Genomic DNA, 25503 nt, shown 5'->3' on the forward strand with positions numbered 1-25503 from the left:
AGAGCTAGTAATCAAGAACTTTTAGTGTTTTAGAACATTTAAATTAAAAAAAAAATAAATGTTACAATTATGAGATATAAACTTATTCGATTCTGTACATCTAATTATTTTTTACTTTTTAAATGGAAAAGTGATCAAATTTATAAAAATAAATATATGAAAAAAGGAATTTAAACAAAGTATGTCAAGTTGCTCAATTTTTTTTAGCAACCTTATATTCTTAACTTTTACATTGATTAAAATAAAATATGATTTGATTCATTATGTGACTGTAGAAAATGATACATGTACAGTATTTAAATTGAACATTAGTTTTTTGCTGTTTTAACTACTGACGAATCAGTTAAATTTGTGGGGTAAATTTTCTTGTAATTTTTTTTTTTTTTTTTTGGGGGGGGGGGTACCTATTGTTTACTATTACAGTACTTCATTGATTAATGGATATGTCAATGAAAGGTATTCAAGAAATCAACAAATAATTCAGCCACACCACACATTCTTCAAATATTTCTTCAGTGTATCTCAAAGAGTCCATTCCAAACTGTATGGAACACATCATTTACTCATACTTCATGCATGATATTTCATTAGAATACCCATATTTTCAATATGTTTTACTTGTAATTTCTAGGGTATATAACTACATGTAACTTGAGCCAGTCTTTTTTATGCTGTTTGATGGCCAGAACTTTGATTTTAAGATTTTTGTAATATTTTGAAAGTGCTAAACATTTGCCTGTTATTTATTGTTAATATTTATCTGAAGATGCTTCTAGGAATTAATCTATAAACAATAGAGATGGTATGTTTGTGAAAATAGCTTTCTAAAATCAGGTTATTTTTTCATAAGGTATTAACTTTCATGTAGCTTGATTCATTTCCTTTTGAATGCCCTGATGGCCAAAATAATTTCAGATATTTGCTGTAAAGAAATACATATTTGACAACATTATGATGGAAAATGTATTGGAATGAAGTGTACACAATGTATTGTGATATCCAGACGTTTATTTCTCTAGTCATTGAATAATCTAAAATCAATTTACTCAATCCAATTGCAGGCATAATTATGTTATTTAAAAAGATGACTTTTATATTATTTCTCTCTGTTTCATTAATGACTTGTATGCTCCAGTACATGTACCTGGTACATATACATGATATGTTAAGTCTCTCTCAGGCAGTCTGTGACAATTCTGATAAGGAATAACATAGTATTGTAGGTCTAATTATTTAAGGGTCTTCTTGAGGAGTGTTTTCTAGGGAATTCTATCAACTTTTGCTCTTTATCTAACACTGGTGTCATCCTGAATACATCGTGATCTGGTATCATCTCTTTTGTACACCAGTCTTTGCAATTGTCTCAATGATAATAAATCTTTTACAAATTAGACTGGTTCTTATTTTTTAGTACTGAAACAATAATTTTTGTGATGATAGAGCGAAAGAAATTTAAAAGAACTTGCAGTTCCTGAAGGTCATCTTTAACAAAAAATATTTGAATCGGTGTTCACAAGAGATCAAGTTCTGTTGATGTGAGTTGAAGTTTTATGAACCTTCGTGACTGTTGAAAAACATTATAAATTTGTAGTATTAAACACTAAGACTCACATTAAGATTCTTAAATTGGTAGGAAACAAGCTAAACGGGACATTGAGATCAGTTTGAGGCAAAATGATAAAAAAGGCCAAAAAAAAAATATAGCTCTCTTATAATGAAATTATCGTGAACAATAAATATGAAACATGTTGATTTCACAGTTATTTAAAATTATGCTACAACCCTTTAGGGATAACTTGTATTTTCTGCTAGTTACTGCCCAAATACTAGAAATCACATCTCTTGATATTAGTATTTAATGATTTTTCAAAGAAAAATAAATTTTATTTGGTTAAACATTAAACCATTATAATGTTTGGCTTCCATTTGGTGTCTTGCTATATATTTGTAATTACTGACCCTATCCGAAATATTTGCATAGCCATATATATTATTGATCCATTAAGCAAAAATGAATTTCCAGCGTATCGAAGTGCATGTACGTATTTTGACTAGGTCGGTACGAACTTCATACAAATAGTTTGTGAAACAGTTTACGATAAAAAAAGTTTCAAGTTTTTTTTATCCAAGAAAATGTTTTGAGAAGATAAAAACTATTTAATGAGAGAACTATTTTGACGCTCAAGAGGCTAGGTGGTTTACAAATTAACTCTCATATCGAGTTTAAATTATTTAGATATGAAAGCCAAACCTTCATTTTAGTAAAGATAAAATCAAATATTTATTTTAGCATTAAGATTTGAACATTTTGTTATATCTTTTTGCACATCTCTTTTTCTCTGGAAATCAATATAGCATCAAAATGGTCACGACAATCCAACCCTCTTAAAATCCCTGCAGTAATTTACGACAACAGAGAGACTTTACTTAAGGTGAATAACATCATCACAAAATGGCTGACCGCTGATCGAAACGACATTTCGTTTTATTAAAAGGATTTTATGGAGTGAAACGTAACTTACTCCATAGCCGAGTGGATAAAGTGTCCGACTAGTGATCCGTACATCCTGAGTTCGAATCCCGTAGCTTATTTGACATTTGCACGTGTTTATTTATCATTATATCTTTCATTATCAAAAAATCTGTTAATTTGAGTAACTTTTTCCAGGTGTGTTATTCCACCTTAAACAGGTTACAGTCAAGTCTTGTGTACTATTGGTCTCTAGAAAGTGTCTTTAAAATATGAAATTCTTTAGACTAAACATTATCCACTTTAAGATGTAGCTGGCTGACCAGTTTCCACCAAAGTTCAGTATTTAACTAGATGTAGCTGATCAAATCTCTCCACAACATGTTAATGTATTGTTATAAAACGTAACACGTTTATTTCTCTTCTCGCCTAATTTCAAAATGTCACTTTTGACGCCAGATATTGTCTTACCTTTGAAAGGATGTAGTAGTTGGCCACTCTTCTCACCACATGTCAACATGTAACAGAAGAATATACTAGTAGCTGCTCAATATTTTCCCTCGCCTAACAATTACAAATGTAATGTCTTTACAGTGTAAAACTGTATGATGACCTTAAGTTTCTCTCACCTCGCAACCTCTGATTAAAAGATAATGCTGATTATTCCCTCCTACCTCAATCATTCCATTTTAAGAATTATAAGTTCTGCAAAACGAAGCTGATAGACATATCTTCATGCCAGAATCTACAATTAAGCAATGATTTAGGTACCATTCTAATTGTTCATCTGTTAGTTTTCTTTTTCTTATTACATTTTTAGAAGTTATCTGTTTTGGTAAAATGGATGGTCTATTCCAATTGAAGGCAAATGACTCTGTCTCATGGTGTATGCGTTTTAAATATTAAATTAACGCATTTATAGCTTAAAGGGCTTTATCGTCTTGGGATTTGAGAAATATTTAATTTGTGTGTTTTTGTATGTTAACCAAAGATTAAGGGGATAAACTTGTTATATGGGCAACAGTCATATGAGGTATCCATAGTTATGACAAGTTGATTATGTATAATAAGTTAATTGAGATTAGTCATCACTTACTGTATTCATTCAATTACAATTATGTGCAAATGTATAAAATAAGTGTTGATAAAAAAGCTGAATATTTCATATAAATTGTAGCTAACAATATGTCTTTATTGGGTTGCTCTGGGTTGTTTTTAAAGTTGTTTTATATAACTTGTTAAAAGCAATTCGCTACCGGCTTCTGGCCAATGGGTCTTAAAAGGACGAGTCACTAGTAATAAAGTGCAATAGTTTATGCATAGAAAAAAATATGTACATCCAACTTTTACAACTCCAACGACAGAAGTAGTGACACTGTCTTTATATACCCATTGCCGACCTGTTTAAATGACACCAATGTAGACGTTATAAGAAATAAAAAGAGGGGTTAACTTCCAAATACGAGCATTAACCAAAATTATGTAAATAGTTTGTAAAGGCCTACATATTTCGACCACAACATGGTCAAGTTTGTTTTTGGGTTTTTTTTTATATGATATCTAAAAATAATTTTCCGGACTAAGGATCGAATCATTTTCTGACTTTTTTAAAGCCAGTATAAATACGGGTTGGTCTTGGATTTTATAGGTCTTACATGTGTACTAAGTATCGATAAGAAAAGAAAAGTTTTCATAATACTAAATATATCATAAAAAATGCCTGACAAGTTTTACATCAACACATTGCATTGTTTTATTGTTTTAATGATGAAGAATTGTGAAATGCACTGTGAAGACACAAACGCATTAGCATTACATGTAATATATCCCTTTTATGACAGTTTAAATCCAGAGAAACTCATTCTGGTGAGTCCATTACTCTCAAGATATCTTCCCCGAAATGCCACATCTACCCGGACGAATACGATGTCGCCTTTTATCAGACTTAAAATGGTCATTGTAGAGTCAACTGCTCTGTCATCATGATCCATTGCGTCAGCTATGGTAATGTCTTTCACCCGACCATTTTTACCACCTCTATAGTACTGTAAGATCTGTTGTAAGCAGTCGTGCTGGTATGAAATACGTAAAGTCCTCTCTCCGGAGCTGTGAATTTACCAGAGTTTACGTCATATCCGCTTCCAGCGTTGGTTTCAACTCGATCATAGACGAATGTCTTGTATTTGGAAATGGAATTGATGTATAAATTTTGCGACATATAAGAAAAGAAGCCAATTTGATAACCTGTAATTAATTCAACAGTGAACTTTTTTTGTTTGTTATTGATTAACTGAATTCAAACTTATCGAGCATTATAGTTTTTTTGTTTTGATATTATTCTGAAAAACTGCACTTCTAGCAGGTCATGTCGAGAGAGTGGTTGACAAATGTAACTTTGATGCACAAATAAAATATAATGAAAATATAATTGATTTCTTTACCACATACATGTATTCATCGTTTATTAAGCACACTGATTTTTATTTGAAATTCTGTCATACAATGTAACTGATAAACCGTTTTATAACAAACTTCATGTAAGGTATGACTTCTTTTTTATCAAAGAATAAATGTGGGAATTTGTTCAAATTTCAAAACTTTAAATTGAAATTAAATAGACTTAGAACGTTGAAATTGTTTAAGCAATTGCCAAATATACCTGTTGGACTTCCCTTTCTCTGAGTACATAGACTGCATATCGTATCTTCCATTTCTTTTCGGCCACATTATATATCGCCACTAGTAACGTATGAACACAAGATGACGATAAGGCAGATTCTGTGCATTGTTGATATGTAGTTTGCCCACTTTAGTCAACGATAAACCGTACGGTTATTCCGCACTTTACTTTAATATATTTAATATATCATAACATTGCATGTTAGTATTTATGTCATATCAATTTTCATTTTAATGGTTTTGTAACCGAATCTCATCAAATGATATGATCTCTCAGATTTTGAAACACATCGTTATGTCGAGCAGGTTTATCTTTACCAGACATTCATTACACGATGATAGACAAATGATGAGAATTTCAAGTAGATAAATACCTTATATTTATATATTGTCTGTGTAATTTTTGCAAATTGTTTATTGAAGATGAGAAATACTTTGTATTGTATTGTTCAAAATATGACCAATGTAGATTGAATTATAATTATATATTTAATGTGAACACATATACAAATGTCAATCCCATTAAGGAACTTGTCAATCCTAAAAACATTACAGCTGCTAGAAGGATATGTTGTTTTCTAAAAAACTGTTTCAACGCTAGAAAGGAAAGTCAACAATAAACACTTATAAATAAAATTTTATGAATACCAATAATAGTCTTCGCACAAGCCTAGTTTTGTTCACCCAATGTTTTGTCCATTGTAGATTTATTAGTAAATGTTTAACTTTTGTATGCTATGTTTAATTAATGATTTGTTTTACATGTATGTAACTCATATTCATGACTGTATGCCGACATGGTCATTGTCAATAAATGAATTGAATTGAATATTTGTAACCAATTTTTTAAAAGAACGTGTATTTGTTTATAGTTATAATGAACTAAACAGCATGAACACGTCCATACAAATGGTCAAAATTAAATTAATCTATTTCAAACTCATGACAAGACAACAGAACGTTTTGATATAGTATTTTTTATACCCTAACAAATATTGTTCTTTTGAGCTTACGGGAGAAAAGATAAAAGGAGTCTTTATTCTGACAGTTATATAACAATCTAATAAATTCGATGTTGACCGCTGGCTGGCAGTAAAAAAAACCCCGACAGACCGCTACGAAATAGCGGAAGGGCTAAACAACTTTGCTGGTGGTGATACTTGAAATTATACTTTGACCTACAGACAAAACAATTTCGTGTTTTCAGGTCCAAAAAATAATCTGTTGTCTTAAACCCCTTCTTCTAAGCCAAAAAGGTTCTGTATAATATTATGTTTCTCATATCTATTTAATTGATTATAACATTTTGAGGATAATAGGGTGTGCGGAGGACAGAAAACAAGATAATAAAAAGCCCATTGATCTATCTTTAGTAACGGATCAAAATTCAAAGGTATAAATTTAGAATGAAATGAATGTCCGAGAACTACGTGACCACCAATTAATTTAATCAATTCGCAGTAATAGCTTCGATTCATATCTCAGTTTACATATTTTTTATTCTATGTGTTTGTTTTCATCTCTTCCATCATTTCACCAATAAACATATAAGTACTAAAATATTTCAAAGAAAGTCCTCAAAATGATTTTGACAATGTGTCGTGTAAGAAGACTGTTTCATTCATTTATGTCTTTTTATTTGGTTAGTGGTTAAATAGTGGTTTCAAAGTCTACTTTATTTAAACTTTTTCGATGAAGTTTTTTTCCTTTCAAATTCTGTTTAAATCCATTTCAATGTGTGCATTTGGTGAATGAAAAAACTAAGAAATTTACACGACTCAAAATATATTAATTTTAATTGTTTCGTTTAATATATTAAATGTTCGAAACTAATAATCTTTTATTATATACATGTACTTATTTATATGCTAAAAAATAATTAGCATTAGTTGTTAAATTTCCGAGTTTTTTTATTGAGGGGGTGGGGGTGGTTATGATTTATAATGTGTTTTTCACCATCCTTTTATGATCCGGGAGAATTTATATTTGAATATTTTTTTAAAATGAAAAGTATTGTCGTTGTATATTTGTTATGCTTACTTTATTTCATGATTAAAATACACACATATTACAGTCATCAAAACATGTCGGAAAAACTGAATTTTCCACATGATGTCACGTTTATGAATATTTTACTTTTTAGAAAATATGAATAATGTAAAATGCAAAAGATTATTTTAAAGTTTTTTCATTGTAATTTTATTAGGATATCAAAGGTAGTAATAATATGATTATGCATCATTAACTATAAAAGGGACCTGGGAGTATTTGGAGTTTTTGCAAAACGATTTCCCGAATGATTTACTAAAATTAAGTTTAAGTGATTGCATTTATTTAGAGGATCTAAAAGGGGATGGCTAAGGCTACTTGGTTGTATGCCTATATATTCACCATAAATTGGTTTTGGCTGATCTCAGGAATTCTTACTACTACTTTGATGACCAAAATCAATCAAAATAATTTCAGATATTTGGCATATATTATTTAATAGGATGCCTTTCATATTGTTGTTCTCTTTTTTATCAATGAATTGTGTACTCTAACAAATGTATCTGGTACTTGTACACAATATGCAACCATTTCTCTGCGGCGGTCTTTGACCATTCTGTTATGGAATACCATACTAGTATCTTATCATTGTTAGACCTTTTTGGAGAGTTTTTTGGAAATTCTATCAACGTTTGCCCTTTATATCAAACAGGTGTCAGAATGAATTCAGAGTGGTCTAGAATCTCCTTTGTACCCCAATCTCTACAATTGTCTCAATTATGATACATCTTTTTAAAAACTATATTGATTCATTGTTATAGTAGTCTTCGTGATGAAAAAGTGAAAGGAATTTAAGAAGTCTTCAACAAAACTTTCAAGTCGGTTTTCAGAGGATACTAGACAACAGACAAGCAAAACGGGAAATTGAGACCAATTTAAGATAAAAGTTTGTCATAAGGTTAAATATTTCAGTAAAAAATATATTGTCACAATGAATATTACCGTGGTGAGCATTTTGTTAATATATCAGGAGAATTGTTATTTCCTAATATGTAAATTAATGCTCACAAACGGATAAAAACTTCGCAACCACCCTTTAGAAATTACTTGTATTTTCGGCTAGTCACTGCAAAAATCAATTTGTTTTTATTTAGGTTTTTAATTTTTTTTTTGAGATATACTATTGAAAAACTTTAGGAAATACTTATTTACATTGGTATTACCTTATCATAATGAAACCAATAGAAATGCATTACAAATGTACACCTCTTGATTTTAGTCCTGTGGTTTCATTAATTTTCGTGGGTATCAATTTTCGTGGATTTTCTAAAAATCACAGTTTCAAGGATACGTAAATTTGTGGCCAATGATCCTACCAATACAAAATGTTAGATGAAATTGCACTTCAATGAACATTTAATTTCGTGGATCAACTTAACAACGAAATCCACGAAAATTAATATTCAACGAAAATTGATTAAACCACAGTATTCAATGAATTTAAAAAAAAATAATTAAATTTTATATGGATGACAATCAAACCTTATGATGTTCAATGTTTTAATTATCATATTCTCAGTGCCTTTCTATATTTGTTGCTACTGATCTTATTCTCTTCTTATTTTTCTTATTTTCTTAGCCATAAATAATAATGATCAAATTTATAGCTTATCAAACTTATCAAAGAACATATTTCAACTTTAATTTCTTACCTACCAAACTGTGAAACAACGTCTGATAAAAAAGTTCAAATTTCCCATCTTAAAAAATATTTGAAAATATTTAATTCTATAACGAGAAAATGTTTTGTTGCTTAGGAGATTAAGCGATAAACTTTTTAAACTATCAGTTCTACTAGATTTGCTAGAAAAGAAAGCCATAAAGATCCTTTTTAGTAAATAAATAAGAATTTTAATTACACAAATGTACTTATTTTAGCAATAAACTTTGAGCATTTTCTTGTAGCCTTATACATATCTATCTTTTACAAGGAGACCAATATACCTTGAAAATGGTCAAGACCCTCCAACAGACTGTAGAAGAGTTTGCAGATAACAGACTACTACAAAAACGTTTTTTGTGTACTGGTGGTCTAAAAAAAGAACCTAGTATAATCATTTGGATTTAAACTTGTCCACTACCAGATGAAGCTGGCTGACTAATTTCACCAAAATGCACTGTCTAACTAGAGGTAGCCGCCCAAATACTTCCATCACATGTCATTGCCTTGTTGTTAGATATAACATCTTTATTACTCAATGACTTTCATGTCTAACTTTTAGATTTGATATGTACATTTTTTATACCAGTTACCATTGTCACTTTTGAAAAGATAAAGTTGATCACTTTACTAACCACATGTCAATATGTAACGGTCGGATGTGGCTACTTATTATTTTCCCTCACATATCAATCAATACCTAACTGTGTAATGAGCTTTGTTTCTCTCGCCGAACAATATCCGATAAAAAGATATAGCTGCCCCCCCCCCCCGACCCATGTCATTTAATTCTGAGAAAGTCTCACTAAAAGGTGCAACTGTCTCCTCCACCTGCTACCCTATGTCTTAATTTCAAGATGAAGCTGCCAACTCTTTCCGCCATATCTCAATATTTGGTTGTCCACTCTTGCCATTGTCTCGCGGCACAATGCATCAGTGCACTCGTTCCACTTCTGGTCAACGTCTGATTAAAGTTCTGCAAAACGAAGCTGCTATATGTTTCTTTATGTCAGAATGTAATAAAAATAAGCAAAGTTCAGGTGCCATTCAGATTATTCTTCTGTTAGTGCTCTATTTTTACCTAACTTTTTGTTTAAGTAGCATGAATGGTCTATTGTATTTGAATGCAAATTGCTCTTTGTTTCCAGGTGAATCCGTTTTAAAATTGATATGAACATTCTATAAGCTTCTGATATTGTATTGCGGAGTTGTGCTTTCTTGCATGTATAACCCAAAGAAGAGTCAATATTAGTTTTTCAACCAAACTAACACTACAAGTTTTTGGATAATAACCAAGAACCAAATTGCCAAATTTCAAAAAAGCATTGATTTCTTAATAGCCTATATATCTTTTACTGTCTTTATTTACAGACACTATTGGCTTAATGTTACTTTTTCACTTAGTAAAACATTAATTTCAGTCATTTATAAAAGCAGATATCTGAAGATTTTGATCAATGTCCCTTTAAATTCATCTTTTTATTTATACATAGATACTGAATACCGTGTTATTTTCTCCCCGTGTTATTTTCTTTTATACAGTAGGACATCGATATATCAGCACAAAGTAAAAAAATAACATCGATATTTCACCCAAAATAAAATATAAACATCAGAGGTGGAGAGAGATATGCATGTATTGATGTATTTTAAGTTTATTGCAGCACAGGGGAACACTTTTTAATATTAGTTACAGTTATATGGTGTATCCTTAATTATGGTAGCTTGTTGATTATTTGCTATAACTAATAAAGTGCAATAGTTTTTTGTCGAGAACAAAAAAAAAAAACATGCATGTTTTACAAATCCAATGAAGGATTTAATGGTGGTATCTTTTTAAGTACCTACTGCGGACCTTTAAAAACAACACCTAATTTTCCTAGTACTAGTAATAGTAAAGTATACCATAAGACGTGTCAGCTTCCAAGTACATGTATTGTCTTTCAGCCAAAATTATACAAATAGTGTTGTGTATGTATATAGATCTACACATTTCGCCCAAAGCATGGCAATATGTTTCTGATATGATATATTAAGATCTTTTTCTGAAATAATGATTGAATTTCTTTTTTAATCTTTATATGCATTTATAAATACGGTTTGGTCTTGGATTTGTATCGGTCTAACTAAGTATCGATACAAAAAAGTTTTCCTTAACATTAACAAAAATATCTACTGCATGATAAAATTTATATCAATAGCAAATACATATTTCATTGTTTTAGTGTTTTAAATGAATAAGCATTGTGTAGCACTGTGTAGAGATTAAATACATTTGCAAAAAATATGAATGTGACATGCACATATATATACTGTGGAATAATTTAAATCGTGGGGGCCAATTTTCGTGGATTATGACTTTTTTGCTGATTCGTGGGGATGTAATTTCGTGGACGCGTCGGTTACTGTTTCAGCAACAAAGATAATTCTTTCTAAAATTGTTTTCGTTGAGGATTTAAATTCGTGGGGGAGGGCTACCCACGAACACCACGAAAATTGAGCCACCACGAATTCTAATGATTCCACAGTAGTATATCCCTTCTATGACAGTTTCAATATAAACTCATTTTGTTGTGTGAATTACTCTAAAGATAGTTTCCCCGGTCCGGAGTACCTTCCCTTAACTAGTACGATGTCTCCTTTTATTGACTTATAATAGTTATTTTGGAGCCAACTGCTCTATCATCATGATCCATTCCGTCAGCCCAAATGATGTCTTTCACCATTCTATTTTTAACAATCTCTAGGAAAACTGTGAGATGTGTCGTAAGCAGTCGTGCATGTATTAAGTAGGTTAAGTTCTCTCTCTGGATCTATGAATGTGCGAGACTTCACGTCATAGTCGATTCCAGCATTGGTTTCTACTGGATCATAGATCAATGTTTTGTATTTGGAAATGAAATTGATGTACACATTTTAATTTCGACATATAAGAAGCCACTTTGATAACATTGAATAAAAAAAAAACAATAATTTTTTTTATGATTAGTTAACTTAATTCAAACGTTCTTGAAAATTAAGTATGAGTATTATGATATTATTTATTTTAAACTGCATTCCATATCTGTAGTCTTGTCGAGAAGATGGCTATTATTGCACAATCAAGCGCACTAACTTTTATATGAAATTATTTTATACAATATTACTAATAAACCCTTTCTGTCAAAATTCACATGAGGTATACTTTCAATAATGAATATGAGAATTCGTTCAAATTTCAAAATTTTGGATATGAAATTTAATATACAAAGCATGTTTACATCGTTTTTGTAACTGCCACGAACACCCTATAGAACTTTTGTTTCGGTGAGTCCATAAACTGTCCGTGAACCCCATCTTCTAAGCCAATTAATGTATGATATTATCTTTGTCATATCTATTAAATTGATCATAATATTTTTGGGGTAAGGGTTTTTAGAAGCCAGAAAACCAGCAATAAATGAAATGAATATCGATCTTTAGTAAGAGATAAAAAATGAAGGAACAATTTTAAAATGGAACGAATGCTCGACAACTAAATCACTTATCAATTTAATGGTATTATTTAACTCAGTAATAACTTCCATTCATATGCAACAAACAGGCTTGGGTTAATGCTAAATGTAATGGTAATGCATTGCAGTGCATTACATGTTTTCAAAGTAATGCTAGTAATGTGTAATGCCACAAATTTAGCATTACAAGCAATGGTAATGTAATTCATTACTTTCTAAAATTTAGTGTAATGCTGGCATTACATGGCATTACATGGCATTACTTTGCATTACTATGCTTATTTATGCATGTTCACTTTAAAAAATGTGATGAATAAATGAATAGCTGAAATTGAATTTGATTAACTTTATTATAAAGAAGAAAGAAATAATTCATGAAATAAAAATGTTTTAGTTGTATTAAAAAAGATTTATAAAATTTCATTTTTAAATTTTTCATATTACTAAACATAACAACACAGTTTCATAACATTTTTATGAGTGTTGTTTATAAGAGTTTTATACCATTTAAACAATTTACTCCAATTAGTTTGCACTTCAATAAAGATGTGTCAACAACACACTATGCCCCCAAGATAACCTAAGTTTCAAAACATTCTATTGTTATAAGAAGTGCTAAACACCCCAATCCCCTTCCCTATGCTATGTCCCAATAGAATAGGGGACAGACATGCACCTTTAAGGCCAAAATGAATGCACTGTCCATCCATGATGAAAATCAAAACCACTTCCAATATTATAACCCATTTGAAAATAATTTTACTCTCTCTCTCTCTCTCTCTCTCTCTCTCTCTCTCTCTCTCTCTCTCTCTCTCTCTCTCTCTCTCTCTGTTGTGCGTGTATATTAAGTACATTAGTTTGGACTGATAGAAAATACAAGATTCATGTATTTTTTCTATTTTTTCACTTAATATATCCTAAGATAAAGATTGTCAAAAATCTTTCAGTCCCAGCTTCCACTGCACCTGTAGAACGTTTATTTAATATAGCTGGGAAGAATTTCAAACTAATAGGATGCAGTTTAAAGATGAAACCTTTTGAAACTTTGATCATAAAGTGCAACAGCAATCTTTTATCTTAAAGTGTCCTCAGCATAAAGAAATCCGATTAAAATATATTAAGAAATATAAATGGGAAAAACCCTCTGTCTATAAATTAATACAACTAAGTGTCCAAAATTATAAAGATTTGTGTTATCTGGGGAAATGTCTTTATTTAGCTTTTTAATAGCCGCAACATTATTCCATAAATTGTTTTCTATTATGCACGAATTATGTGCTCTATATCATATCTGACATTGTATCATGCCAAATGTGTATAAATATCTTTTTACTTATGTAATATGTTGCTCATAATGCCACAAGATTATTATATATTGAGCAAATTAAGAATGACTCTTGTATATATAGTCATTGAATTTGAACCCGATACTGAACATGAACCTGTAGATATGTTAAAGAGTGTTTTATATTTGAAACATTTGCAAAAACTCTTTATTAAAGAAAGTTATGGTAATGGTAATGCATTACTTTACTCATGTAATGGTAATGTAATGCATTACTTTAAGAAAATCAAGTAATGGTAATGGTAATTTAATGCCCAAATTCATGAAGTAATGGTAATGCAATGCATTACTTTACAATGTAATTCGCCCCAAGCCTGGCAACAAAGCTTATGGATTTTGTTTTGTGTTTGTTTTCATCTCTCTCTTCATTGGACATATTGGTATTAAACTCTTTCAACCAAAGTCCTCGGGACGATTTCAATGTGATGGCGGATAGATACTGTTTCATGCATTGATGGTTTTTATATTACAGTTATGAAATATGTCCATAATTGTGGTAGCTTTGTTGGCAATCTGCTATAACGGTAAGTGGTTATGATTTTGTACAAAAATTATATTATTTTTTTCATATAGATACAAACATTTCAATAATTTAATTTAAAGGATTTTTTGGTTCGTTCACTTACACTTTCATGTTCATATTCACCCGAATTGGCAGTGGGTGCTTGGTTAATAATGGCAACAAGAAAAACAAAAGACAAAAGAAAACAAAAACTAATGAAAAAATTAATAGTTTCAAAAATATGTTTGAATACATGCCAGTTGTTGTACAATTTTGGATTTCAAATTTTTGACATGAAATATATTTTACAACTTTTTATTTGTGTATATATATATATATATATATATATATATATATATATATATATATATATATATATATATATATATATATATATATATATATATATATATATATATAATAACAGCCCTGATAGACTAGGCAGTGTATCTTTTTTAAGACATAAATGAATATTGCTTTGTATACAAAATGATAAAGTTTACAACTTAATTGTTTTTTTAACAATTGGAGTTCACCCAGCAAAATATTAATAACATCAAAACCAATTCGTAGAGAAGTTGATTGGTAAATATGCCTGCTTAGGCTGCTCCAAATTGTTAATTTTTTTCACAGCTTACAAAAACATGTTGGATTTTGTCACTTCCCGTTCACAAAAGGAACAGCAATCAGAAGATACAACATTGATTTTTTTCAATTAATAATTTACATGAAGAATTTTATGAAGCAATCTGTGTTGCATTGTAGCCATTGAATAGACGAGTGATTAGTTGAAAGCATCATAAACACAAATTTATACCCCATATTTTACCAATTTTGAATTCCAATTTAATTTAGGGCCTATTTGTATATAAAAGCTTAGGATTGTAGACAAGCGACGAAAAAATATTGTCGGTTTCAATTTCCTACCGTAGCAAATATCGCAAGTGTTGTGTAACATTTGAGGAATGTTTGATTTGAGAAAAAGTCCCTAGGGCCCATTACCAAAAAAAATCAGCTTTAAATTCTCAATACGATTTTCTGAATGATTTACTCAAATACAGTTTGTGTATAGCGGATCTAGAAAAGGATGGATAAGATTGCTTTATCGTGAAATCATCTGAATGTTTTTCATATATCTATTACCATACAGGGGTTTTGGCTGATCTTAGAAATACATACTACAAAAAGAGCCGTGTAAGAAGCAATGTACTACCGGTGTCTGACCTGGATGTCTTAAATGGACGGTTCACTCGTGTAAATTGTGCCAGTCTCTGTCGAGAAGAAACCTTATGTCAAACCTTCTTTTACCAATCCGATGACAAGCAGTGCAGTCTTTATAATTACCCACTCCTGGAAAACACTCCTGTATATGCCAACTCAGGCGTTGCCGTATATGAAACGATCGGTAAGCTTCCAAAATGCTATATTTAACTCTATTAGTTTTAATAAGAAACACCAACAAAGGCATGCTGAAGATTTTGTTGAAATTATAAAGATACCAGTTTTTAAACCTTGTTTTGCGACAATGTTTATAATGCGAGTTATTTTATATTTATCACCGACTTATTTTCATAAATTATATTAGTATTGTTAGAACGCAAATCGACATTAAATGTATGTTTTCTTGGTAAGTAACAAAAGAGCCTTTAGTGGGTATTTTACTGCTTTTGCTCTTGTAAACAAATAATTCAGCGTACATATCATTTCTTTTAGGATGCCCGAACTCTGACTTTGTCTACTTCGGAGAGGCTGGTATATGTCTGAAGTATTTTTTATCGACAACGGATTTATATACGGATGCATCTGCAGTTTGTCAACAAGAGGGCGGGGAAATGATCTCCCTGGATACCAACAAAAAGATTGATGCTTTGGCATTTTACATCTCCCATTGTTGTGAGTACATTCGATAAATTAACCTACTGCTGATTTGATACTGTAGTTTTATATAGAATTGGACGAAACTTGCAGATTCTCGCATTATATTCCTACATAATTGAATTACTAAAACATTTATAGATAGGGTCAATGTCAATAGAATGCATGTTTTTACAATCAGAAATCCTCTTTAAAGAAATAAAATATGATAATAAGTAACTTGAATACAGTTTTGTTTATTTCTTGTTGATGCAACAAACAAAATAGAGGCTGTTACTGAATTTACCACTGACGTTAATTGCAGAGCGAAATGATTCGCAAATTTGATAAATGATTTACATCCTTTTATCTTTTGTTTATTGAGTCGGATTCTCCTTTGGAAGTGTATCAATTGGACTTCGCAGTACCCCGGGATGGACTTGGAGCAATGGTGAACCAATGTCAGTCAGCCATGCTCATGTCAAGAGCTCGATCAATAATTATGATGGAGCAATGCATCCGTGCAGTCATAATTTTTGTGGTGTTTTATACGTTGTATCTACCGTTGATCTTGAACTCTTTGATAACTGTTGTAACAATATTCCAAGATCATTTGTGTGTTCTACAGAATCGCTTAAATAATCAACTTTAAGACAGAAAATTGAATAGTCAAATCATCATAATTATGTTATATAATGTTATACCATTTTAATTGAAGAGCATATATTCGTCAGTATAATAATTATCAGTAGAGATGCCGATAGTCATAAACCAATTAAGACAGTTTTGTCATGGATTAATTAATCGTTGAAAAAATTTTGTATTACTTTTGTTTATCTTAAATGACATTAAAAGCCATTGAAGTTATTCATCTTCTTTTTAACATTGACAAAATATTCCATATTTCTCTCATGACTGCTCTTTACTGTTTAAACCAACTTTTCTGAACTTTATCTGTAAATGTGTTTTTTGCTTATATCGCTTCTGTTTTCACATGTAAAACAGTAAACTTTATACTACCGAGCTTCACTGTTAGCTTAGTTTCTTTGATTTGATATCTTGTTTCTCTACAGCTAAGACAATTGTATTTAGTTTACATGTGTCTTCGATGGCCTTGTTTTCAACGTGTTTTTCTCACAGATGAACCAGGGTGACCATATACTACCATCAGAGTTGTTTTTATATGTAATTTTGATAATTGCTAGGTTGACTAAAATTGGAATGTTATGATGTCGATGATATATGATATACCTATTCACTGCCTATGAGGACGATAGCAAGTTTATTGTCAAAAAACAGCAATTAATTCACGAGGCAAAGTCGAGGGAAACAATTGCCGTCGCCTACAGTCGACGGGGACAATAAGCATTCAATGCTTATTTTTGAATGTCGTAGGTCCTATAACACACCAAGTGGTGTAGACAAATTATCATACCGCGCTAACGTGCGGTATTCAATTTGTCAGCACCGCTAACGTGCGGTATTCAATTTGTCTGCATCGCTTGATGTGTTATAGGACCGACGGCATACAAAAACAAGTATTCAATGCCTAAAACGATCAAATATCAAAGAAATGAAGTCGGAGTGCGATGATGTCGATAATACAAACACAATGGTTAATATCCATATGAGAGAAATTATCACTTGCTCAACTTTAATTTGACATATAGTTTGGCTCATTTCTTGTTCCAGATCTGCATTTATTATAAAATAACTTGGAATTTATTATCAAATTCACATCTGCTGATAAGCGTATCAAAGCTTCATGAAAATTTTTGAAAGCCCAACAGAAAATATAGGAAATAAATATAACTGCAAAACATGTGATATTTTTTTTTACAGCGGTGAACAAACAAGTTAATGGTCGGGGTTCCCAGCGCAAACATATACTCGAAAATGAAAACACTTAAACTTCAGTTCATAAAGTGTGAGTAGACCAAGAGTGAGTTATAAAGAAAAGAAAATCAACTTTCCAACCTGAGTCCCCCATCTTTATAAAGTAAAACTAGAAACAAAACGTGTTATTTTGCACTCTGACACTATTGTGACTTTATTTTTTATATCTAGAAAAATTACAATCAAAATCAGATATCAATAGATGATTATGTTATATTTACATCCAGTGTATATTTCCCCTTACGAATGCATTGGCAATCTGTGACGTTCAATTTCCTGTGAATACATTGCCTATTTATGCGCCATTTAAAACGTTTTGAGTATATTTATTATTGCACAATGAAATCAAATATTCAATCTTACATAACCAATGCGATATGTATTAATGGAAAATAATCGTTGAATAAAATCTATTCATCGATAAAAAGGTTTCTTTTCGACAAAGTTCCTGGCACTATATGTTTAGTCGCGGAAGGGAACTAAATAACTAAATAGGTTTTATTGCTGTCCATGTATGTTTCAAGCATATCGCGCTAACCCGCGGTATTCGATTTGTCTGCACTTCTTTGTGTGTTAAAGGACCGACATCCAAAAAATAGCATGCATTGCTTAAATAATCACTTTTTAAAATATTAACCTTTCTTCTCAAAATTATCTAGCAACCAAAATAATGAAGACTAAATAATGCATACATTTAATGACGTAATTAATTACATAATTTGTTTAAAACAATCCTTGTGGTCTGAAACTGCCAGAAAGTATGTTAAATGAATGGAATGTACAGCAAAACTAACTGTCATATTCTATTTTCTGCCAAACCACAGACCTTGCACAGTTGTGTCACAAGCATTGGTAAATTCGTCATCTATAATGTTATCGAACATATTAGTTATTTGCTTTTAAATTCTATAAAACATAGTGGTCTATCTATTTACTGGAAGTATTTACATCAATTTACTTGTATTACTTGTAAAACCTTAATTGCAACCTTTTATCGAACCATATAGATTTTATTTAAAAGCTTTTTTCAAAAAAGGGAGTTGATGCATGTGTTTGAAGACATGCACTCAGATAACATTTGAGGGATACCATTTATAGGAAGAGGTTGAAAGTTATTGATGCTATTTGCAAAACTGTTTCTGCAACAGAGAGGTTGAACTTGAAATATGTGTTGCAGTTTTAAGAAATGTCCATACATGTGCTAGCTCTGTTGTCAATTTGTAATAGAGGTAAGTGGATTTAACAGTTTTTGTTGCATTATTTTCCTACAAATATATGCAAACTCATCTAATTTCATTGTTTAATTTTTTGATGTTATTTATCATATATTTGTACATGTATCTAATTTACAAAATTAATTTAAAAAGTTATTTTGGCTGATCTTCAAAATGGTCACTACATGAAAAACGGTGTAAGGAGCAATGTGCTACCGACTTCCGATCTACATGTTTTGGAAGAGGAATTGTCTCTCATAAGATGTACAAGTCATTGCCGAGAAGAATGTGCATGCCAAACTTACTTTTACAAATCTGAAGACAAATGGTGTTCCCTTTATAAGTACCCATTGCTGGAAAACACATCTGTCTCTCATAATAATGGAGTTGCAGTATATGAAATGATAGGTATGCTTTTAAACCCTATTATTAAACGATATTTAGCATTAAATTTTGCCTTTTATTGAAATTTTCATATAAAAAAAGTTCATGTTTACTAGAACTATCAAATAATTCTAATTTTTGTTTCCAATCTTGAATATTTAATTATAAAAAGTTATTTCCATGCTAAATATTTCACGGCTTTATGATTTCCAAAATGTTCATTATTTTAGATAGAAACATGGATACAGTTGTGTTGAAAAAGCATAACCGTATATATTTGTTGATAAAATTGCGAGTTGTTTTTCAATACTTAATTGCTATTAAATATTATCCACATTTGTATTACTTTGTTGGTATCTACAAATACAGTAAACTTAAGTTTACCTACTTTTAGGGTGTCCGAACTCTGACTTCGTATACTTCGGAGAGGCTGGTGTATGTCTGAAGATTTTTACATCTACAACAAATTTATATACGGACGCATCTGCAGTTTGTCAGCAAGAGGGTGGGGAGTTAATTTCACTTGATACCAACCCAAAAATTGATGCTGTGGCATATTTTCTCTCTCATTATTGTGAGTACAAAAATGGGTATATATTCATTTTAAACATTAGATATGGCAATCAATTTTGATGATTAAAAAGTTTGCCTGTTTCAGAATTTACACTTGATGACTATACTGTTTATTTTATATCTCTCTATGAATAACTACTTCTATAAAAGGACCTTAATTGTCTGTGCATTTCTCAGAATAAAAAATGGAAATATCAACGTTAATGATAACATCATCATGCAATCTGATATTTCTATTTACTTTTATTAAAAAGTAAGAGAGCATCATTGCGTAAAAATACCACTGTCTAAAAAAAACGATGATAAGGACACTTTTAAAATTACTTTTTCTATGCTTATTAACTTATGCTTTGTAGCACGCTTAAGATCGAAAGAATTTGATTAACCAATTTCAGAATTTGTATTTTCTTTTGCCAATGAAAGTTGGACCCAATGCGGGAACACCTGTAGCTATTGGACTTCACAGCACATCCTCAATTTGGACATGGAGCAATGGTGAACCAGTATCTTTCAATCATACCTATGTCAAGACCCTAATTAATGATTACGACTCAGAAGTTCATCCATGCTTTGATAACTACTGTGGTGTTTTACGGGTTTATTCTACTGTAGATATCCGGATCTTTGACAGATGCTGCATTAATATTCCTAACTTACTTGTATGTTCAATGTTTTCTCTTTTGTAAGAAAATCAAAAAATGATGTACATTGTTTTGCATAAAATATGTTCATACCGATGATAAAATTCATACTCCAAAATCAAAATATAACATGTTTCTTAAAATTTGATACTTTGTCTAATAAACATGTAGTCAAATGACTTAATGAGTAAAGAGAATGGGATATTGATAGTAGATATGCTTTTTAAATGTATGGATTTTTGTCTGGAATAAAAATCTTTAAAACCATAGATCTACAAATATTTTATTTTAATGTTACATACATTGGGTTGATCAAATTCGACACTCACAAATGGATGAGTAAAATCGTTAGTTTTATTTGAACAGCAATTAAAACTATAAAAGCTTGATTGGTATTCCCTTTTACGCTAGTCGATATTGTTTGAAAACTTGTAAAACGTTTAAAATTTTACAGCAATATCTGATATGGCGGTAAAAACATTTACTATCAAAATATTTAACTCTTAGAGCGTAAACTCATTTTTGAAAATAGAAGATCAGAAGCGTATGAAATCTGTCATAATGCAACCGCTCTTTTTATGAAAAGGTTATAGTAATCTATCGTAAAATTTACCAAGATGATTAATAGTTCATATGTTCATATATTAACAAGTGGAAATGGTTTCCCTTAAATATTCCCCCATAACATCAGCCTGGTTCAAAAGGTCAAAATAGCGCATGAATAATCTAGGTCAGTTCTTTTTTATGTACTCAAACTGACCGATTTATGCTTAAATACACCAAATATTGTAATGAAAACGTAATTAAGGCATTAATAAAAAGTACTTATCGACTGTTAATAATAGTTTATGAACCGTAAAATAAATTTATGTAAGAGGGTGGAAAATACATAATTATTTTACTTTTGATATTTATTAAATGTTAACATAAAAAGAAAATTGTCTTTGGTTTTGGGGATTAAACCGGGTGCCTTTGGTGTATAAGCATGTGACTCATACTCATAGGCTTTTGACTTATATACGTTTTCTATAGTTAAGAGCCGTTAATTATAGTTTTACAATCGTGAAACTATATATATATTTATCAGATAAAATTCTCTTACAGTCACAGATGGTTGGTTTTTTTTTTAGTGTTATTCATAGTTTTACACTTCTGAAACAAATGATCGCGTTAACTCTGGTTTACAGATGTTATACATAGATTATCGTCGTGAACTTTAGTTTCTGTCCGTACACTATAGTTTACAACCGGTAATTTGTCGACTGTGAAACTATGTTTAGCCCTGTTTGTGAATTTGGCATGTCATGTGTATGATCCAGGGACTTAATGTTTAGTTCAAGGTAACAATAAATCCGATAAAGTTATATATTTATCCGTGAAATTAACATGCTACATTTCGACTTGTCTCTACAAAAAACTACGCTTTTTCAAAGCGACAACGCACAGGTGCACAGGGCAAGTGTCATAAAGGATTATAAACACACTGATGATACTCAGAGTCCAAAGACAAATATAGTAAATTGTTAATTTACAAAAAAAATTGTTTGGCTATAAAACATTATTTAGTAGGGAAAAAACTTCCATATATTTTAATTTTAAAATTTAAATGTTTTCCCATATAAATCACTCGTTTTTGGGGGAAATTTTTTATAATGACCACGACAACCTAGCCCTCTTTAAGGTATCTCACTCCTCACGTTTTGATTTCATTGCGCAGATGGTCATTATATATATATATTAAAGGAATATGATTTTATTAATTCAAACATCATAGAGAGATTATCATTTTATAATTACACAACATTCAGAACGAAAATACATTTGAATTCAAGAAACGAACAAGTTTTGTGGGAAATATTTTCTCGCGCGGAAGGTTTTTTCAGTTGAAAATGATAGAAACAAGCAATTTTATGAATTTTCAATCTACTTTGTTTTATTATTCTTTATTCATTATTCACATTGTTAACATTTGATAGGTTTGTGACATGTTCTATAGGTTCTGTGTGACTTGTACAAAACTAAATTTTGAGAGAGTGATAGACGTTTAGCATAAAATCATGTAAATATATATTTAAAAAAATGCCTGAATTTTTTAAAGCCAAATTTTATGAGAATTTTACCTTTAAAGCCATATATCTAAAATTTGACATCACTGATCCCCATGTTTTATTATGTCAAAATGACACTGAATACATATCTAGACAAATTGGAATAATCTTATAAAATTCTAGATATTCAAAATGTTTTTAATTCAAATCAAATAGTAATTATTATAGATGTTGTCGATTATAAGTGCAAAAAGGTTACACAAAAATGTATGCAGCTTCATACAATTTTTTTTTGTAATCTCTCTATTCAGTGTGACCATTGTGCATAAATAAATACAATATTTCAAGAAAAAAGTTTGCTTAATCAAACATACTGACAACAAATCCTAATGAGGCTGAAATCACTTTTTAAGTGCGAAAAGGTCAAATTAAATTGACCATAACTCAGATGGATAAACACTGACCTCCTATTATCGTTATATTTTTAAGTGCGTTTTGTCTACAGATATTAGTGATATACTTCTCAAGAAATTCTTGATACAAGAACATTGAGGAGTGGGATATCTTAAAAAAACAAACCAAAATCATGCAAGAGAACTCACTTCCTCGAATCTGTTGATTGAAATTATTTTGACATGTCGAGAGATCATCTTAGAATACCTTTGAAATTTGTATAAGTGTATCCCGAAACGTCTATTGAAATTTATTTCATTCAAATGACATCTAACAAAATAGTTGTGTTGCTCTATTTAAGTGACTTTTATATTGCAAGCGCCATAAAACTTAAATCATGTCCGCCATTTTTCTGCGAGTACTTCTGGCACTATGCTGAACCTTCAATAATATTGTTTTAAAGAAATGAATTTCATTTCCAGATAATAGCAAATAATTAAGGTGTTTATTAAACACAATAAGATCTGTACATAAACATGGTTGTTTTACAAATTATCTTAGGGTCAATGGATATGCAAGTAGGTATATATTGGACCTTGGCAACTTTAAGTTTTGAGGCATACTGTAATATGTCATTGTAAATATTGTCTTAGTGCTGTATTTTCTTAAACAACAACTGGACATCTCATCAAAATAATTATATTTTCATATGCAAGTATATGAATAAATAAATTACCAAAACAAAAACGGCAGTCCATGTAAACCACTTTGTAATTTTTTTTTGTAAATTTAAAAGCTATTTGAAAGATTGAAGGAAATGTTGCACATATTTTTTATTCATCGGAATACATATTTTATTTATCTTTGATCCAAAATGCCCTAAAAGAATAATTAAATTAAGACTTTTATTTTACTCTTCTCATCTATTGAATAAAGAATAAAGACTTGACAGGTAAACCCATCTTTCTAATGAAAAGATAACATCACGATCCCTCTTTAGGATAGTCTGAAGCCAGAAAAGCTCATCCTGGTGTACTGATTACTCTCCAGATACTTTCCAGCGTACAATAGGCCCACCCTAACAAGGACGACATCCCCTTTCGTCAGACTAAGAATAGTCATTGTAGAAGCGACTGCCCTATCGATATGATCCATAGCGTCGGCCCAACCAATATCTTTCACCTGACCATTTTTAACAACTTCTATTATGCTGTGAGATTTGTCATATGCAGTCGTGCTTGTATGGAAAACGTAAGCTCCACTTTCGGGAGCTGTGAATTGACCGGATCTTGCGTCATATCCTTTTCCTGCGTTGGTTTCAACCCTATCATAGACCAGAGTCTTATGTTTAGAGATGGTGTTGATTGGAACATTTTTTGACATGTAAGAAAAAAAGGCAATTTGATGACCTGGAATGGAGGGAAAAAATTTTTTTTATTCATATAAAACAATTTTTTAATATCATTTGATTTTTTGAAATGGTAAGTATTTACTGAATAGATCTGAGGTTTTCTTTTTGAAAGAATCTTTAGCAGTGTTAAAGTATATGATTTTAAACACATTTTTTTCCAAAATCAAAATTTTTTTTGTAAAGAATGACGTTATAAAAGGAAAAAAGAAATCAATTTCAGCAGCTGTAATTTCTTACCTGACTGGATGCCTTTTCGCTGAGAACAAAGACTGCAAATTGTGTCTTCCATTTCCTTCCGGTCACATGATTCATCGCCGTACGCAACACACAGACTAAGAGCGACGAAAATACAAATTCTTTGCATTGTTAGTAAATTGTAAGATGTAACAAACTAACACTGGATACAACTTATCGGTATTTTATATGAAATTATATTGCATGTCGTTATTACATTCATATGTTTCATATTTCAATTTAATTTAACTTGTAAATATCAGATGACATTGAGCTACTCCCACTGATAAGGGGATCAATTTCAATTTTTCTTAAAAATCAATGAATATAGAAACATAATAATGTGACAAAGATGTGTGTGAAAATATTTCAGGAATTCACACGTTTGTTTCCAAAAGATATCTGGAATGTAACACTTTGGTTTAAAAAAGGGTAAGTAAATGTTTTTAATCATAAAACGCTGTTCGTCTAAGCTTTATGAAAATGTAATTTCTTAAATTGTTGAACTAATTAATATTCCAATTTATCTCATCCGTGTGGTGTAAACTACCCAGGTGATAAAACTTAGCTTTACCAACGGGTGATGCTTTATCAAATACTTCTGGTTTAACTATTTTTGACACAACTATACTCCCTTCAACGCTTTAGTGAACTAG

The 25503-nt window shown here is 30.6% G+C and overlaps 2 protein-coding genes, 1 long non-coding RNA gene and 1 pseudogene across 3 annotated transcripts; 2 read left to right on the plus strand and 2 right to left on the minus strand.

Moving 5' to 3' along the window:
* Positions 1 to 4272: 4272 nt before the first annotated feature.
* Positions 4273 to 5256, minus strand: LOC117686647 (complement C1q tumor necrosis factor-related protein 6-like; annotated as a pseudogene).
* Positions 5257 to 14080: 8824 nt separating this feature from the next.
* On the plus strand, positions 14081 to 17267 carry LOC105319834 (uncharacterized). Its single transcript, XM_066085069.1, has 4 exons — positions 14081 to 14221; positions 15350 to 15604; positions 15913 to 16092; positions 16439 to 17267. Exons 1-4 carry the CDS (start codon positions 14179 to 14181, stop codon positions 16693 to 16695), a joined length of 735 nt encoding a protein of 244 aa, XP_065941141.1. The 5' UTR covers positions 14081 to 14178; the 3' UTR covers positions 16696 to 17267.
* A 1773-nt stretch (positions 17268 to 19040) lies between these two features.
* LOC117686689 (uncharacterized) lies at positions 19041 to 20949 on the plus strand. The gene is made up of 4 exons (XR_004599800.2): positions 19041 to 19178; positions 19317 to 19571; positions 19942 to 20121; positions 20544 to 20949. It is a non-coding gene; the product is annotated as an uncharacterized lncRNA (long non-coding RNA).
* A 3234-nt stretch (positions 20950 to 24183) lies between these two features.
* On the minus strand, positions 24184 to 25014 carry LOC117686708 (complement C1q-like protein 4). The gene is made up of 2 exons (XM_034462282.2): positions 24851 to 25014; positions 24184 to 24611 (listed from the first exon to the last, which is right to left on the minus strand). The coding sequence occupies exons 1-2, from the start codon at positions 24975 to 24977 to the stop codon at positions 24199 to 24201; spliced, it is 540 nt and encodes a 179-aa protein (XP_034318173.1). The 5' UTR covers positions 24978 to 25014; the 3' UTR covers positions 24184 to 24198.
* Positions 25015 to 25503: the final 489 nt, after the last annotated feature.

The sequence above is a fragment of the Magallana gigas genome, chromosome 5 (assembly GCF_963853765.1).
Source record: "Magallana gigas chromosome 5, xbMagGiga1.1, whole genome shotgun sequence".
In the NCBI taxonomy this organism is placed as follows: Eukaryota; Metazoa; Mollusca; class Bivalvia; order Ostreida; family Ostreidae; genus Magallana; species Magallana gigas.